Here is a 17,277-nt window from a genome sequence, read left to right as displayed (position 1 = left end):
AGCAAGTATGACATACAAAAGTTTTCTGAGTTGAGATCTAAGGAAAAAGTCTGGAACGGAGGCTATAGTTTAATGCATCTTAACTTTTCGGAAGGCACTCGTCTTACTTTTGCTGGTTTCAGCAGTCCTAATATCAGCTGCAGCTCCCATCAAATTATAACAGATCCTCCAAGTATCCCTATTTCCCAGGAACAGTCCCAGATTTATAGAAGCCGTCCAGGTTTCCGATTTGATCCCAGAATGTCCCGCTTTTCCTTAGGACGTCCCTCTTTTCATCAGAGAAATGATGGAGAGTATGGAGTTATGTGACCCCCGAACCAAGGAGATTAGTAACTTTAGAAGATATGTGAAGGCAGCCCTGTATAAGGAAGTTTTTCAGTGTTTATTTTTCAGTGTTTTTATGTATATTGTAAGCCACACAGAGTGGCTGGGGCAACCCAATGAGATGGGTGGGGTATAAATAATAAAAATATTACTATTATTATTGAATAGGGTGTCCCTACTTTCATCATACAAATGTTGGAGGGTATGTAATAACCTTCCTTATTAGTTTTCAGAATCCCGAGGCAAGGGTACCAGTGGCAGCCTGACTTTCTTTCATCTGTTCCAGTAATTTATCCCAATATTTATCATACCTACAATACTTAGTCAATGAGTTAAGCAAAAGTCCTCTATTAGTAGTAGTAGCAGCAGCAGCAATGGAGGTAGAATGGGCAATAAAAATAAAGCTAGTATTTAACCATACATCACAAACAGAATGTATATATTTGACTCTCCTTTTTTATTTAAAGAGTGCCCTCTCTTGGTTGCCAAGAGAATCTTGTCCTGGAGCTAACATTACATTACATATTTTTTAAAAAAAATTACAGGCCAAATCCCAGCCAAAGCGACTATGTTCCTGCTGCTTCTGTGCTAATTACAGATTTTCATTGTTCCTCTGTGTTAACAAGAGTGAAATTGAATGTAGGAGAACCCCACTGTGTCCAGGCAGTAGTTAATTATATTTTTTCTCTCAAGATTGTAAACCAGAGGCAAACAGTGCAGTACAACTGACATAACTTCCCTTGGTAATTCATTGCATTAATTATGTGGGATCTTTTTTATTTTTTAAACAATTTTTCTTTAACCACATTTAAATTACTTTCATGTAAAAGGCTTTTAATATCACAGTTCTTTGGCCAAGATCACTTGATAGACTGGGATCTGGCCACTAATGGCAGACTTTATCCAACGTTTGAGAGACATATTTCCCCCCCACACTGACAAAACTGCAGCAGTTTGAAACAATCCGATTTGTATGTTCGGAATGGAAGGAACAAACAAATTCTACCCTTCCAGTAAAAACATGTGCACAACAATACTTAAATGTCCATTGAAATTTTGCAGCAGTTAGAATTGTTTACATTTTTGTTTCCCTTTCTCACATAGCAGTAACCTCTGCACAACTATGATAATGATGCAATGGATTTTCAACAGATATCAATAACAGGGATTTTTTAAAATGACAATGTTAAGCCAAAGTTATGTAGAATTAGGAGTGGACTTCCAAAATAGAAGCAGCATAACTGGACCCAAGGATTGGAGGCAGTACACTGTTTCCTCTTACATGTGTTGGGGACCTTTGCTTCTTAAGATGTTATAATTTATTATTATTATTATTATTATTATTATTATTATTATTATTATTATTACCCCAGGCACTCTGGGTGGTTCCCAACAGAATATTATTAATAATAAAGTGATAAAACATCAAACATTAAAAACTTCCCTAAACGGGACTGCCTTCAGATGTCTTCTAAAAGTCAGATAGTTGTTTATTTCCTTGACATCTGATGGGAGAGCATTCCACAGAGCAGGCGCCACTACCGAGAACGCCCTCTGCCTGGTTCCCAGTAACCTCACTTCTTGCAGTGGGAAACTGCCAGAAGGCCCTTGGTGCTGGACATCAGTGTCCAGGCTGAAAAATGGGGGTGGAGACGCTCCTTCAGGTATACTGGGCCGAGGCCGTTTAGCGCTTTCAAGGTCAGCACCAACACTTTGAATTGTGTTCGGAAACGTACTGGGAGCCAATGTAGGTCTTTCAGGACCGGTGTAATACGGTCTCGGCAGCCACTCCCAGTCATCTTAGTTACTGAACTGCAGCTCCCCTCTGCCCCAGCAAGTGTGGCCAAAGGCTCGGGATGGTGGCAGCTATAGTTCAACATCTGGAGGGCCAAAGCACTATCTTAAAATCCCAAGGATGTTATTTTCCCAGGATGCATAGAAATGGGGAGCATTGATGCTCTGGCCTCTACTACATGGAAGCTGCAAAGGGTCGCCTCTTCCTACAGCAGGGGGCCAAGCGGCGATGTTATATGAACCTGAATTAAAACAGGGAGCTGAAACCCATTAATGTAGATCCCACTACCTAAATGCCAAGATTAAAAACCTTTGGCCAGTCACTGCCTCTCAGCCTAACCTGCTTCACAGGGTTGTTGCAGAGATAAAATGAGGAGGGCAAGAACCATTCAGCTCCATGAAGAAAAAGTTCAGGTGTAAATGCAATAAAGGAGGGGGGACAGAAGAATTTGTGGGCTATTGGTAGGGTTGCTGTATTTTGAAGAGCAAAAAAGAGGACACATTTGCCGACTTCCAACTATGGATCGCTAGGACTCTCATTTTACATACCCATGAAAAAGAGAGCCAGTGTGGTGTAGTGGTTAAGAGTGGTAGACTTGTAATCTGGTGAACCGGGTTCGCGTCTCTGCTCCTCCACATGCAGCTGCTGGGTGACCTTCAGATAGTCACACTTCTCTGAAGTCTCTCAGCCCCACTCACCTCACAGAGCGTTTGTTGTGGGGGAGGAAGGGAAAGGAGAATGTTAGCCGCTTTGAGACTCCTTTGGGTAGTGATAAAGCGGGATATCAAATCCAAACTCCTCCTCCTCTTCTTCATATGGCAACACTACTCTTGAGCAACACCCGGTATCTGTTAAGAAATGGTGTTTCCTAGCACAATCCATATGGAGATTACACACTCATTTTCAACAAGCCATCTACTTTTATCTTTTGCAATGCCTCCAGCTTATCCTGATTTTGTAATAATAAGGAAATGAGTTAGCTGGAGAACAGCAGCCCACGGTGGGGGCTAGCAGCTCCTACTATTAGTGAAGCAGAGCACTCGCCGTGCTATGCTGTTCAGAAACAAACCTTTTTTTAAAAAAAGGAAATAAAAATCTCACATACACACACTGTTGTTATTGTGCGGTATAGCCTGAACCTCAGTTTTTTATTAAGGAGTTCCATTTGGAAGGACCGGATGACAAATCTGCCAGGCTAGCTGTCAGAGGGCGGGAAAGGTACCTTCAGCTGGGAATTGCTGGTTCTAAATTATCTTCCCTGGGAGCATTGCTCACGCTAGCGCATGGCTGCTGATGACGCCCTGTGAGCAATCTCTTGCTACCCAGGTCTATTTGCATGCTGCCTGGATTCTAAACAAACCAGGCTATGACTACGCACAGGAAACACATTCAATGTTCTTTTTACGCAAAGGTGAACTAGAAAATTGGATGATGCTTAATTTAATGCATTTATATCTCACCTTTTCCTCCAAGGAGCTCATACATGGTTCTTCCCCCTCTTCACACTGGGTGAAGAGGGGGTGGGACCACCAGTGCAGTGTAGTGGTTAAGAGCGACAGACTCGTAATCTGGTGAACCGGGTTCGCGTCTCCGCTCCTCCACCTGCAGCTGCTGGGTGACCTTGGGCTAGTCATACTTCTCTGAAGTCTCTCAGCCCCACTCACCTCACAGAGTGTTTGTTGTGAGGGAGGAAGGGAAAGGAGAATGTTAGCCACTTTGAGTCTCCTTCGGGTAGTGATAAAGCGGGATATAAATCCAAACTCTTCTTCTTCCTCCTCTTCTTCATTTAATCCCTATAACCACTCTGTGTGGTTGGTTAGGCTGGGAGTTACTGGCTTGGCCCAAGGTTACCCAGCAAGCTTAATGGCAGAGTGAGGATTCAAACCCTGGTCTCCCAAGTCCTAGTCTGACACTCTAACCACTACGCCACACTGGCTCTCAGTGGAAAAAGAGGTCACCTTTGCATCTATCATCCTGGTCCCTTGTGGGTAAATGAGAGAGAGTGAGCAGCCAGGAAAGTGCAGGGAGCATTTGCAGGTTATGTTCTGGGGGTGGATGAAAGGTGCGCAAGTGTGATGAACGTTACTCATCAACATTATTCCTTTTAAGTTCTGCCTGACTCCTTTGATTCATCTAATTAATTAGCATGTACTTTAACGTTTCTGCTGCTCTTAATGTCTTCCATCTAGCGCAAAGATTTCCCCTCTGCTCTTGTTTCGTGGTTTTGTAATTTGTTAATAGTTAAATGTATTTTAGTCACTTTTATAAATGATACTAACGAAAATGTCTGTAGGCTGCAGCCAGATCCCCAGAGAGTTCGAGTCAGCACTCCTAGTTAATACAAAGGCAAGGGCACCTAAGACATACACCATTTCACTTACTTGATACTATTTTAAATACCTCTTCCCCCAAAATCTCAAAGTGGTATACAATTAAAACCACTCAAAAATGACATGCGAAAATGGGATTTTAAAAAAGGAAGCTATGCCATCCATCTAGTATTCTAAAATGCAGCCGTCAGCCTACTCAAATTGGTGTAGTTTTTGTTTTGAATATCCAATTTAGCATGCTACTTCCAAGAGCTGCTCTGCCAGTCAGTGAGTATAGGGCATTGAGGTCCAATGACTGCTGCAACATCACCACCATTGGGATTGCACTAGAACAAGGGTGGGGAAGCTATTGTTCTCTAGATGCTATTGGACTCCAGGTCCCATCTTTCTGACCCTTAGCTATTGCTGGACTCCAACTCCCTTCAGTAGCATGTCCAAGAGGGCCACAGGTTGCCGACTCCTGCAGTATATAATGGTGGTGGTGAAGTATGGGTAGACGCTGTCAATTGCCACCATCCTCAGATGTACTGCGGTGACCTCAAACACAAATGAACTATGTGGCAAAGAGCCATGCAGTCAGCTGGTATGAGAACCAGGCACACTTCCTAGCTGACGCACCTCCAAGGCTGCTCTGTCACCACAGCAAACACTGTTTAGCATTGATATGTGTATCACACAGATGCAATCTCTTCCCAGATGGCTTGCATTATGTGGGCAAGACCAGGGCATAGGATAAGACTGAGACAAGACAGAAACTGAAAAGTGGGGCTGGGGAGAGGTGGCGATTTGGGTGGGGATGGGACAATAGAAAATGCGGCTTAGGAAAGGCTTTGCTGGAGTCGTGGCTGTTGTAGAGCAACTGAGGGTTAAATGATTGCCGTATCTGTATTAGTGGATACTCCAACATACACAAGGGGAAAACACTGGCACAACAGCACAGCAAAATGCATAAATGGTTGCCCTCTACACCTGTTATCAAGCTAATGTGAACATTGCTTTGGAGGTAGATCATGGGTGCCTACCCTCCACGCATTAGTGCAAAATATTAAATACAAATGGGCACAAAAGGGTTGCAAACAGGAAGGTGGGGAATACCTTGCAGCATTCACATCTTGAAGGAGACTACTAGGCAGAAGCAATAGCTACAGGGTTTCCTTGCCTTTCAGCACAGAAAGACAGTGGTGTTGCAGAATTTTTACAACACAGAAGCGGGTGGTGGCATAGAATTCAGATGGTAAGAGAGAGAATTCAGAAATTCTGCAGCTTGAATTTCCTCTTCCTGGGTGGTCAGAGTTCACTGGAATATTTGTGGGTGGCTTTTTCTTGTAAATACACTAAAAGGCAAGTTTTAAAAGGAAATCTCTGGCTTGTTTTTCAACAGCTCTTTGGAGGAGCTCCAGATAAATTAGTGTGTGTGTGGCGTCGTGCCCGTTTTCAGTTACTAAAACTAGTTGCGAGAATTAGGAAGAATGTGGTGCATACGAGCATGCTAATTTAGTCATTTAAACATTCTTTTATAGCCTCAAGGACAGCTAGAGAAGATATTTCCTCATTTAAATGTTGTATCTAGACAAGGATTAATGTTTACGGCCAAGTCAAACTGAGATCGCAAAAGTTCTCTCGGCAGTAAGCTTCTAAAGGAGGTTTGGCTGTAAAGAATGTTTGGTGCCAGCGCAAGGAATTCTACTGAGACATAACCAGCCGCAGATGATCCAGGTGAACCTGATACTGATGATTCAGCATCAAGGAAAAACACCTCACCAGATGCTGATGAGCATTCGGCATTGGAAGTGCTAGTTTTATCACATCTGGTCTAAAAACAGTAGCTTTCAGTGGTCACTAATGAAAGACCTTGCAAGAATCCTCTTAAAAGCCAGTACCCAAGCATAACTGTCACTCAGTAATTTATAGCCTGCCCAGTTAAGCTCCCATATTTTTGCTTCCTCTGCCACTGCCATGTGTGTAGTCCATTGTTCAATGCATATCATGCAGTGTTCCTCGTTGAAACGACAGTGTTAATGTGTTGGGAACTCACCTGGATTTGAAACGGCAGAAACGTGAAGCAAGATCATGGAAGGCTGATAATTAATGGATGAACTGCAGATGCACTTACTGCTTCTTCTTTTGACCTCCCTATTATATGATCTAAAGTTACTCTGCATTAGTGTAGAGTGGGGTTGGTAGTCAGCCTGGTGCCCTCCAAATGTTGCCCAGATGTGGGCTATGACCACCACCACCCCTGACCATTAGCAATGCTGGCTGGGGACTGATGGGATTTGGAGTCAGTGACATCAGGTGGGCATCAGGCTGGGGAAGGCTGCTATAGACAATTTTGAGAAATGTTGTCCATGTTGACAAAAGCAGCTGATCAAAAATCGCAAAAAGAACAACTACCACAACCTTATTTAGTACAGTGGTACCTTGGGTTACGGGACGCAGGTGGCACTGTGGGTTAAACCCCAGAGCCTAGGACTTGCTGATCAAGTTGGCGGTTCAAATCCCTGCGACGGGGTGAGCTCCCGTTGCTTGGTCCCTGCTCCTGCCAACCTAGCAGTTCGAAAACACATCAAAGTGCAAGTAGATAAATAGGTACCGCTCTGGCGGGAAGGTAAACACCGTTTCCGTGCACTGCTCTGGTTCGCCAGAAGCGGCTTAGTCATGCTGGCCACATGACCCGGAAGCTGTACGTTGGCTCCCTTGGTCAATAAAGCGAGATGAGCGCCACAACCCCAGAGTCGTCCGCGAGTGGACCTAATGGTCAGGGGTCCCTTTACCTACCTTGGGGTTACCGACACTTTGGGTTACATGTGTTCAGGTTACGGACACGCCAAAACCAGGAAGCACCGGAATGGGTTACTTCAGGGTTTTGGTGCACGTGCAGAAGCGATAAATCACGCTTTGTGCACGTGCAGAAGCGCCGAATCTTGTCCCACGTGTGCGCAGACACGGCGCTGTGGGTTGCGAATGTGCCTCCCACACGGATCATGTTCACAACCCGAGGTTCCACTGTAGTATAAACAGTATGCATAAAATATTTGTATTTTTTGAAGAAAGAGTAGTGATATTCTCCTCAGACATGGCCTTTATAGTGTCAAAGCCGTAGACAGCATTCCTAAGTTCTTATATTTCACTGATGGCATTTCAGAACAAGGGAGTTTTAAGTTTTGCTTCAGCCTTTGTCTGTGGATGCCAGATTCTTTGCACTGTTCAGATTTCCAAAATACCCCAATCACTATGCCCCCCCAAATAAAACAGAAAGGTAGAGGACATTACAGCTTCGCACTTGTTTTAATTTAAACATAATTTCCACCAAGAGACAGGCGCATTTTGTAAACCACTGCTTTCTCCTCTTTGAACAGTGTTCCTAGATTTGAACAGCTCCTGCTTAATCAAATCAATAGATTTAGAGCGCTTTTGTGTCCAGAGAATAACTCCATTGCGGGAATTAGCACTGGGTTCTAAAGCAGAAAGGTCAATTCACTGACTAATAATAATAAAATTTATATCCCAACCATCTTGCTGGGTCTCCCCATCCACTTTGGGCGACTTACGACATGTATAAAAAAAGCATCAGGCATTAAAAACAGAATATCCTATACGAGCAGCAAACAAACCAATAAATCAATAGAAACCAATAAAAATAATAATATAACAATAATAAAGTTTATTTTGTAACCACCAACCCCAACTAAACATTTTAACAAACACCAACCCTGCAAAAACAAAACACAGGAACCAAATTTAGAACCAGTTGCCCAACCCCAAAATGCATGCGTGAGAATGTGGGCAATTTCTAGACCTGAATAACGAATGACCTGACTTCTAGCTTTGATGATGTTCTGTCCTGATGGCACATGCTTTGGCGATCCTGATATATATTTGGTGCATATATCTTCCCCTTACTATAATAGGCAACTCCGATGTTATTTCCTTTTTCTTTGAGAACTTTACAAGTAGTGCTAGAACATATCAATGCTGGTTAATGCTGTCTAGAGTGGCACTAGCTGCAGCAAGGCAAATTTTGATTTCAACTAATGATACATCCAGCCATGTAAATACAAGAGCCAATGGTGCCCTCCTTGCCAGGCAACTCTCACCCCAGGCAGCAGTCTTACCACCTCATTCACACCAGGTAGGCATAGGCTGGTGCCCATAATTCTGACGGCAGGTACTGCAAGTGATCTGGCAGAGACGAACACCTACTCACTCCAGGTACTGCTTGCTCACTTCCAATCCCTTGGGGAGTCAGTGGCTGACTCATCTTGGAGCAGCAGCTGGGAAGCGCTTTCTGATCATTATTTCTGTAATTCTTAAAACAGCACTGTGAGGTGGGGCAGTTTTTTGTCCACATAATATAGGTGCAAACCTGATGGTAGCTAGTTGCCTGCTACGTTCATGGCTGCTGGGATCTCCGTTGGGGGCTCACATTTCTAAGCACTGTATCATACCCATTCATCCTTATGGGCCATGATAAAAACCCCATCAAGTTGCTTGTTGCTAATAAAGCTTTTTTATAGTGAAGTCAAGAGGCACACAGTTGAGGCTCCTGTTACGGGACCTCTTTGATTTGTGAGGCCCATTTGTTCTTTCCTGCTATGTTGCTGGGCACTTAGAGCTTGCAGAAGATATTTGAAACCCAAGGAGGCAGAGAAAGATCAAGTAGATGGGGATCTTTTCCAGACTGTCCATTTGGCATGTATTCATATTTTGTGTGCTATCTTTGCTAGGCTAGGGGGAAGGGTGGAAATGAAGAAGAAATAAAACAGCTTTGCCTCTGGAAAAGAGGAGAGAGATTGAGACACCTTCAGAACTTGTCATCCACCCCCTTTCCTGAAAAATTGTCAAAAATTGTATTATTATTTTTTACACTGTTGGGTAGGGAGTGCTTTCCATCTCTTTCTAAAAAGACAATATGTTCCCAAAAATCACTTCAGCCCTGTTACAATTTCCCTGACTGCCTTGGTTTCCCCCACTGCTTGGGACCTTATCTTCTGGATACAAAGCAAAAAATAATATACCGTATTTTTCGCTCTGTAAGACGCACCAGACCATAAGATGCACCTAGTTTTTGGAGGACAACAAGAAAAAAAATATTCTGAATCTCAGAAGCCAGAACAACAAGAGGGTTCGCTGCGCAGCGAAAGCAGCAATCCCTCTTGCTGTTCTGGATTCTGGGATAGCTGCGCAGCCTGCATTCGCTCCATAAGACGCACACACATTTCCCCTTACTTTTTAGGAGGGAAAAAGTGAGTCTTATAGAGCAAAAAATACGGTATATATATTTTAACCTTTCCCCTCTATGGGACAACAGGTACTAATAGAACTAAGAAACAAACTTGGATCCTGATTTTTCTAGTTACTGTCTTCACATGGCAGCCACCAATATTGCCTTTGCAAGGGAACAAAGTGTTGTTGCTTTAATGGAAGAATGTTAAAGTTGCATCTTTCTAGAGGGAAATAACTGGTACTTTCCTCCTCCTCCTCCATTTCATTATATATCAGCATGTAGAGCAGGGCTTGGCAACCTGTTTACACGTATGTTGAACTTCAGTTCCCATTAATCCCTTCCAGCATGGCCAATAGTCATGGGAGTTGCATAGTCTGACAACTGCTGGTGAAGAAGCATCAGTTATTTCGTCTTGTTTTCTAACTGGTTACCAGCTTTCTGCAGATTTCCAGCAGTTCCAGTTCCAGAAATACATGCTAAATTAATTGCGCCATTGTCCAAAATCAACCACTTAATAGCAACCGGAAAACATTTTCAATGTGTGTTGCCACTCCTTCCTCACTTAAATCCTAGAAACAAACTATTGGACTAAACAGTGACACTGAAAGGACAGTTTACATGAAGCTGCTGAAGAAAGGACTTATGTGGATGTACCGGGGCATGTCTTAGCAGGCCTTAGCCCTACCCATCATGGTCCAATTCTTTCTCTGGCCTATGCTCAGGGATGATGGGAGTTGTAGTCAAGCAACAGGTTTGCCATCCCCTGCCATATAGATATTTCTGTTTTCCAAGAGGTGATGGTGCTTAAAATGAGGTTGTGCTCAGTCTCCTGAATTTTATTAGCCCAGCCAGCCCAATTTGTGAGCACTTAAAATTATTTTGTCTGCTCATCCTCACTATTAGGAGGAGATAATCACCAAGCAGCCTACGGGACATTCATCTGTGTGCTTTCCGCCTGAAGAGGGACAGCCTCTTCAGAAAGCAGACTGACCCCCTTACGCTTAATGAATAGTTTCCAAATGTGAAGGAGGGATGCTAATTTCCAAACACAAATGTGTAGTGGAAGCATGGTGAGAGAGGCAAAAAGAGAGTCTTTGAAGACATAAATAAGCAACTGTTGTCTCCAATCACCTCTGTAGTCTTTGGGAGAAGTTGTCAGTAACTAGCTTGTTTATTCTGACGACTTCTCTCAAAAAACAACTTCCCACTTCCTTCATGAAGTACACAAATTTACTGTCACTCAATGGATTCCACTGAAATCTTGGGGCAATGGAATGTCCCACTTGCCTATTCATACTAATCTAGTGTTTCAGTCAAACTTTCACCAAATAGTTTAACAACCTGTTGCGTCCTTTACTTCGCCATTTCTATTTTTTCCTTCCTCCTCTGTGTCTAGAAGTTTCTTAGCCTTCAGTCTCAGATTGCTTATGCAGTTGAACTCTAGTTTTGGAACACCATTGTGTTTAAATGACTCAGCACTCCTCTCAGTTTATTCTTCACGACTCCTAACTTTTTCTCATCTTCATCATTAATTCACACGCTCACAAGTATCTCCGCATTTTGGAAAGCAGAGCTTTCCAAACTGTGTGTCACGACACAATGTGTCGGCTGCAGTATGTAGGTGTGCCGCACAAACGCTCCCCCCAGAGCTGGAAAGGGGTTAGTTTAACCTCCGGTTTGCTAGGGAAATTGAATTACTGTGTCGCGAAATGATGTGTGTCTAAAAAGTGTGTCACCAACATGAAAAGTTTGGAAAGCTCTGTTGTAAAGTATTATACATGGTAGGAAGCTAGGTTGTTTTGTTTGCCTTTCCCCAACTCAGGACCAATTACACTCACACACTTTGAAGTAACATTTAAATAGGGGGTTTCTGCACAGATCCAATCTGCTAAATTCTTGGACACACATCCAAGACACACACACACACATCCAATTATTATGCTGATTTAGAGCCCTCTGCTGCTTGTATTCAGCATGTGGTTGCAAGGTGATGCTGCAAGTGGGGTGTGCGTGTGTCGCTCAACTCATGCTCGCTGTGTTTATTCTTCATGCTTTGGAGATGCACCGTAATCCTGTGCTCATGTACCTCACACAAAACTTCCGTTTTTGTGCGGCACATTTGAAAGCCACGTATTTTATTATTTAGAAGTAAGTCTTCAACAACTCGCCCAGCAGAAGCAAGGAGCAAATATGGCCCTCCACTAGCCATCCCCATTGGAACATTGGCTGCCAGCAGCACACAGAGAAGGCAATCCTTGCTTTTCAGTTTGGTGACATTAAGCGTGACACAGTCCTTAGTCACATAAACATTGGATGCCCTATTTATTCCCCACTGGGGGTCCTCAAGACTAGTTGCTGTCCCCGTATTTAAACTTAAGAGAGCCTTTCTGCACAGAAGGGTTTGGGTGAAATAATTAAGCTATGTAAACATTTCGTCGAAACAGCAGGCTGGACTAATGGGTTCAAGGAGTGCTTCCGTGAAATATGACTTACTTCATGTCTCTCTTTTTCTCTCTGCCCAGTGCGGTGGTTCTTGATGGAAAAATTTACGCCACGGGTGGAATTGTCAGCAGCGAAGGCCCTGCTCTGGGAAATATGGAAGCCTACGACCCCAAAACAAACACATGGACGCTTCTGCCCAATATGCCATGCCCTGTCTTCCGACACGGCTGCGTAGTAATTAAAAAGTACATTCAGAGTGGTTGATGGCCATGGAGACGTGGATATCGAACAGGCTGCCACCTGCTGAAAGTAGGCAAGAAAAATAAACTGTCCTACAGAGAAAAATCGAGGAAACGAATAACCGGCAAACAACCTGTCTAAAATTGGGAATAATCTCTACATTGAATGTAGAAATTCATCCTCACCTTTTGGTGAAGGAGCGGACAGCTCCATGCTATGTACGATAGTGTGACTTAACACAAGTGTGCCACTAGATGTCGTAGTGGCACTTGTTACAGAGTTTTGGTTTACCCAGGTGCAATAATAGCATTTCCCATACGTTGTTTAACTAGGGGGAAAGGAAGAGTCGGCGTTAACACTCCTAGAGAGCAAGCTCGGTTCTTAAAACAACTGATTAGGTTTTGCTATTACACGTTAAGCATCGGGCTATGTGAAAGGAAGGTCAAAGTGTCCTTACCACTTTGATTGCTACATTTTTCTTTTTAAACCAACATATGCTTTTCAATACCAATGACCGAGATAGAACTTATGGGACAGACTGCGTAGATTGAGGTCAGTCTTCCACCAGAGCAGATGTCTATGACGGCTCCTTAGAGCACAGCTAATAAAAGGATAGAAGTGTGTCTGTCTGTCTACTAGCATTCCATGTCCTTTTAATGAAAAGGTTTTCTGAAATTGTATGCCAATGTGAATGTGTGGTCGTGAGGAGGGCTTGTTTCTCCCTTTCTACTGTTTTTCTACTGTATGAACAAAATGACAGCTAAATTTCTGTAAAGCAAGAGGCATCTAGGAGCTTTTATTAAACTTTTATTTATCTATTCAAAGTTTAGAATGAATATTCTGTGTTGGGTTTCCCTATTTTGAGCCAGTTATTTAAGGCAATGCCTTTTATTGGGGGTTTAAGATAGCCACTGAACGACAGTCCACTATCCAGGATATATGCCACTGTCTATATTTTTGTCAGATGAATCAAGATCCTATCTATTTTTTCAAACTCTCTCGCTCTGCCCCCTCCCCTTTCCCAAGTATATGTGGGAGTCTTAAAAGAAACCCTCTCTCTCCCCAAGAGGCTTTCAGTGGCTGCTTGTCTTGGAATAAATGCTTCTGCAGCTTTCTCACTGCACAGGTTTAACAACTATAATTGGAAACGCATCAGGTTATTTCCTACTTTAGAGAGGGTGTGGGGGTGGGAAGGTTCTGTAGAGTTGTAAGTATATACACAGCAGGGCTATATTTTTATATGTATATTAAAATATTGTATATTCAGAGAAGCATTGTGACGTGGACATTTCTTTATAAAACTGTAAAGCGGAGCAGGTGAGATGGGAGAAAGCTGGGACAACAGGGTTGCGATACTAACAGTAAACATACCTTATGAAGACCCCGGAGCCATGGAGCCAGCGCCTATTTTCTTTGCAGCAGCCAGGAAGAAACAGAATGGGCGCAACTGTCTATGCTCTTTCACCAAACTTCATCACGGCCATTAGAAAGAAAACTTACTTACATCAGAAGTGCGGCATGCCACATACTGTAATCACAGAGCGAAATCTTAGCTTCATTCAAATATTTGCCATTGAAATCAGTGACGTCGAGATTTTACTCCCAAGGGGACGTGACCTAGTAAGTTGCTGGAAACTTAATGGGTAGCTATCCAAAAAAAACCCCAGCATCCTCTTGATAACACTTGGGATGCTTCCCATGCAACAGTGTCTTGTTCTGTACATTTCCCTGCTCTGGGCTATATTACCAGCGCTAGAAGGGGCAGGGAAATGCACAATGCAGCAATTGCCTGAACCCTAAAAGGACAAGGGGAGGGAGGATGCTGTTTGTGGCAGCATCCCAAAGTCAGATGCAAGAGATGCTCTCACTCTTGCACCTTAACTTGGAAACAAGTCTCGTCGGTTACAGTGGACCTTTTCCAGTAAAGTGTGGTTAGAATCACAGCCTTACTCTGACTTATAAGTAGCCAGGGAACTGCAGCCAATGGCTAGCTGATTTTGATACCAAAAAAAGTTTTGGTTTGTGTTTTTTTTAATTGGGAAGTTTTGGATAACCATACAATAAGCTGGCTGGCCAATTGCATTATTTTGTTAAGAATAAATTTATACAATGCAGATGTTAGTATGAAATTCGTAACTTGCCATATTTCAAAACAAATGCTCATCTAGGCAGCAAATCTATAAAATGACTCTGAAATGGACAGCAAGTGTTCAAATTTATGCAGTTTTTGTCTTATTCTCTGAAGGGGGGGAAAGTTATGTGAAGTATTTTTGTCAACCATAGTGCAAAGTGTGAACCTAAAAGATTGGCGCACAAGTTCCTCACTGCCTGGGGCAGGTTGATTTTTAGCATTGGTGTGTGTCTGCCTCCAAAGGAGGTGCCAGCTTGTAAGGCTTGCTAAGCATTTCAACTTCTCCAAATTTATCTTCTTTCTTCTTTTCTCACACTGCAACAAATCTGGCTATTTCTGTGAATACTAAAAACACAGGGTTTTCTGTAATTATACTGTATATATGTTTTACTGTTAAGTTCTTGTTAAAATAAATCTATTTCTAGATCTAGATTCAGCATTAATTGGACTATTTTTTGTTTAAAAAACCCAGCAGCAACACTTGGATCAACTCTATGTTGTTCTTAATCAGGCTTCTTTCTAGGCACGGGTGACAAAACCTTTATAGCTCTTGGAAATTAACCTGGATTCTAGCCACTGAAACAACTGCTGTTTTGGCATTCTTTTCCTTTAACTTCTAGAACACATATTCTGCCACAATCTTATCAAGCTTTGTCAACATTTCACAAATATTTATTTCTATACCCACAGATTTGTACTACCTTGTTTTATAATATGCTAAAATTGGAAGCCACTTCTACCATTTGGTGAAACATTTTCAGTATCTCAGAGGAGTAATTGCAACCCACAGCTCTGCAAACTTTAAAACAGGTTTTTTGGTTTCTTGCCTGTTCAGTTCAACATTATAGGTTAGCTATAAATTGCTAGGTGGGAACAAATGGCCAGCCAAGTACAATAAACTGGTCCCAAGAAGCTCTCTAGCTGTGCAGGCTGTTTTCAGCAGTGGAACATTTTGTAAGATGATTAGGTCTGGTTTCTTCATTAAAGGAAAATGTGAGTCTCCAGACAGTGTGAAACTCTGAGATCTTAACCTGCAGTCATTTAAATCATTTTTGTTTTGTGTCACGGCTCAACTGGAACACCAGGAAAGTGACTCGTGTTTTCAATTCAGTTGCTGAAACTATCCAGGGTGAGTTGAAGGAGCTGCCAACCTTATCAACACTGGAGAAGATGTCTTATTCAGCACAAGTCAATACTACTTGGTAAGATGAGCAAGGCAGAGGGCATTTTAGTTTTGCTTGTATGTGCAAATTATTCTGGATTTCCTCTGGGAAATTGGAGGAAAGCCTCTTGATAATTGAATCATATGCACATATCTGCTACGAGATGCAAAAGCAATCTCCTTAAAAGCTTTTATAAATTCTAAACATAGAATGGCTCATCTTTTCACCTTTTATTGACACCAGCCATTCCTTTACTACAGGAGTAGCGCACAACCCTTTAAAAGGTTGTTTGTACTCTTCACAGTTTGGCACAACTCATCTGTCATCAAGCAGGAAGTCTCAGAATGTTGTATCACATTTGTCATGGTAGGCTGTTAATGTGATCGTGCAAAGTGCTCCGAGGTTTGGTGGTATGGCACAACTGGACAAGTTTAGCTAGAACAGAGGTTTTGTTCCTAAGCTCGCATTTATCAAAATTTATATAATGCTTGATGATAACAAAGCTTCTGAGCATTTTTCAAAACTGAAAAACATTACGATTCTGGATTTTTAAATCAAGGTATTTAAAAACAGTCAAAGGGTTATTAAAATCAGAAGTGGCTAAGAAGTGGGGGTAAAGGTAAATTCTACATGTCTCGTAGGCTTGCCAAAATGAAAATGTTTTTACACAGGTGGTGGTCTTGTTACTTACAAGTGCAGAAGAAACCAACAGAGCAGTAAAGTGGGCATGGATTAGGGGTACAGTAAACTGGTTGCAAGTGGTTAAGGGGTTTAGAGATTAATAGTAACACCTTGAACTTGGCCTGCTAGCCAATGAGCAACCAGTGCTGATCTGAACAGAAGTGCTGGTTCCTGCACTAGTGCGTTGCGATAATCCAACCTTGGATTAATCAATGCCTTGGTGTGATCAAGGTTACAAGTCCAGGTTGCAGCAGTTGCACCAATTGCAACTGGTAAAAGGTGTTTATAGATGCTGAAGTTACCTGGGCCTCCAGCTGGATCCAGAAGCACTCCCGGGCTGAGTCGTACCTGTTCCTTCAGGGGGTTTCTGGAATTGTACAGAAGCTATCCGATCCTGCAACAAATCTAAAGTTTCGTAAGCACTCAAAGCTACCAGGCTATAGATAGAAACCGGGCAAAGCTACAACTGTACATACTGCCGTTGGGCTGAAGACAGGAGCTTAAACTGATCTTTTGGAAAGGAAAAAGGCAACAAGTCCCCTCTTTGCTGATCCTGGGGAAAAGTCCTCCAGCCACACAACTCTTCCACAACACCATTTTAATACGTTACACTGTAAAGTGAGTGTCTCATGCAAATACCCACCTCCAAATATCTCTGCCACAACTGATGGTGGAGAGTAAACTCCCTAAATATGTTTTGAAGCCAGGCAATGCAGTCACATAAAGCTCCAAAGAAGTCCATGCCAGCTCATCCACTTTCCAGAAGGTAAGTTTTCTGACCTGCTTCCAGATCAGGGAACTCAAAGTCCTTGCTCAGTAAAGTTCAGGTGTTACTCGAATAAATGCTATAACTACATAGCTAGAAATCTGTCTAGTGCAACTAATGGCCATTACAATGTCGCATTCACACAGCTCAACCAAAAAGTAAGGAGGGGAAAGTCAGT

The 17,277-nt window shown here is 42.6% G+C and overlaps 1 protein-coding gene across 2 annotated transcripts in view; it reads left to right on the top strand.

Moving 5' to 3' along the window:
• The window catches only part of KLHL29 (kelch like family member 29), a 407,375-nt gene extending 394,199 nt beyond the window's left edge, over positions 1-13,176 (top strand). For both annotated transcript variants that reach the window (XM_053380853.1, XM_053380852.1), the window contains one exon: positions 12,199-13,176. In XM_053380853.1, coding sequence (XP_053236828.1) covers positions 12,199-12,382 — 184 coding nt within the window. In that variant the 3' untranslated portion in view covers positions 12,383-13,176. The remainder of the gene's footprint in view (positions 1-12,198) is intronic.
• The last annotated feature ends 4,101 nt before the right edge of the window (positions 13,177-17,277 follow it).

This window comes from Podarcis raffonei, chromosome 3, assembly GCF_027172205.1.
Source record: "Podarcis raffonei isolate rPodRaf1 chromosome 3, rPodRaf1.pri, whole genome shotgun sequence".
NCBI lineage: Eukaryota > Metazoa > Chordata > Lepidosauria > Squamata > Lacertidae > Podarcis > Podarcis raffonei.
The sequence above is the reverse complement of the archived record's forward strand: the minus strand, read 5'-3'. Positions and strand labels throughout refer to the sequence as shown.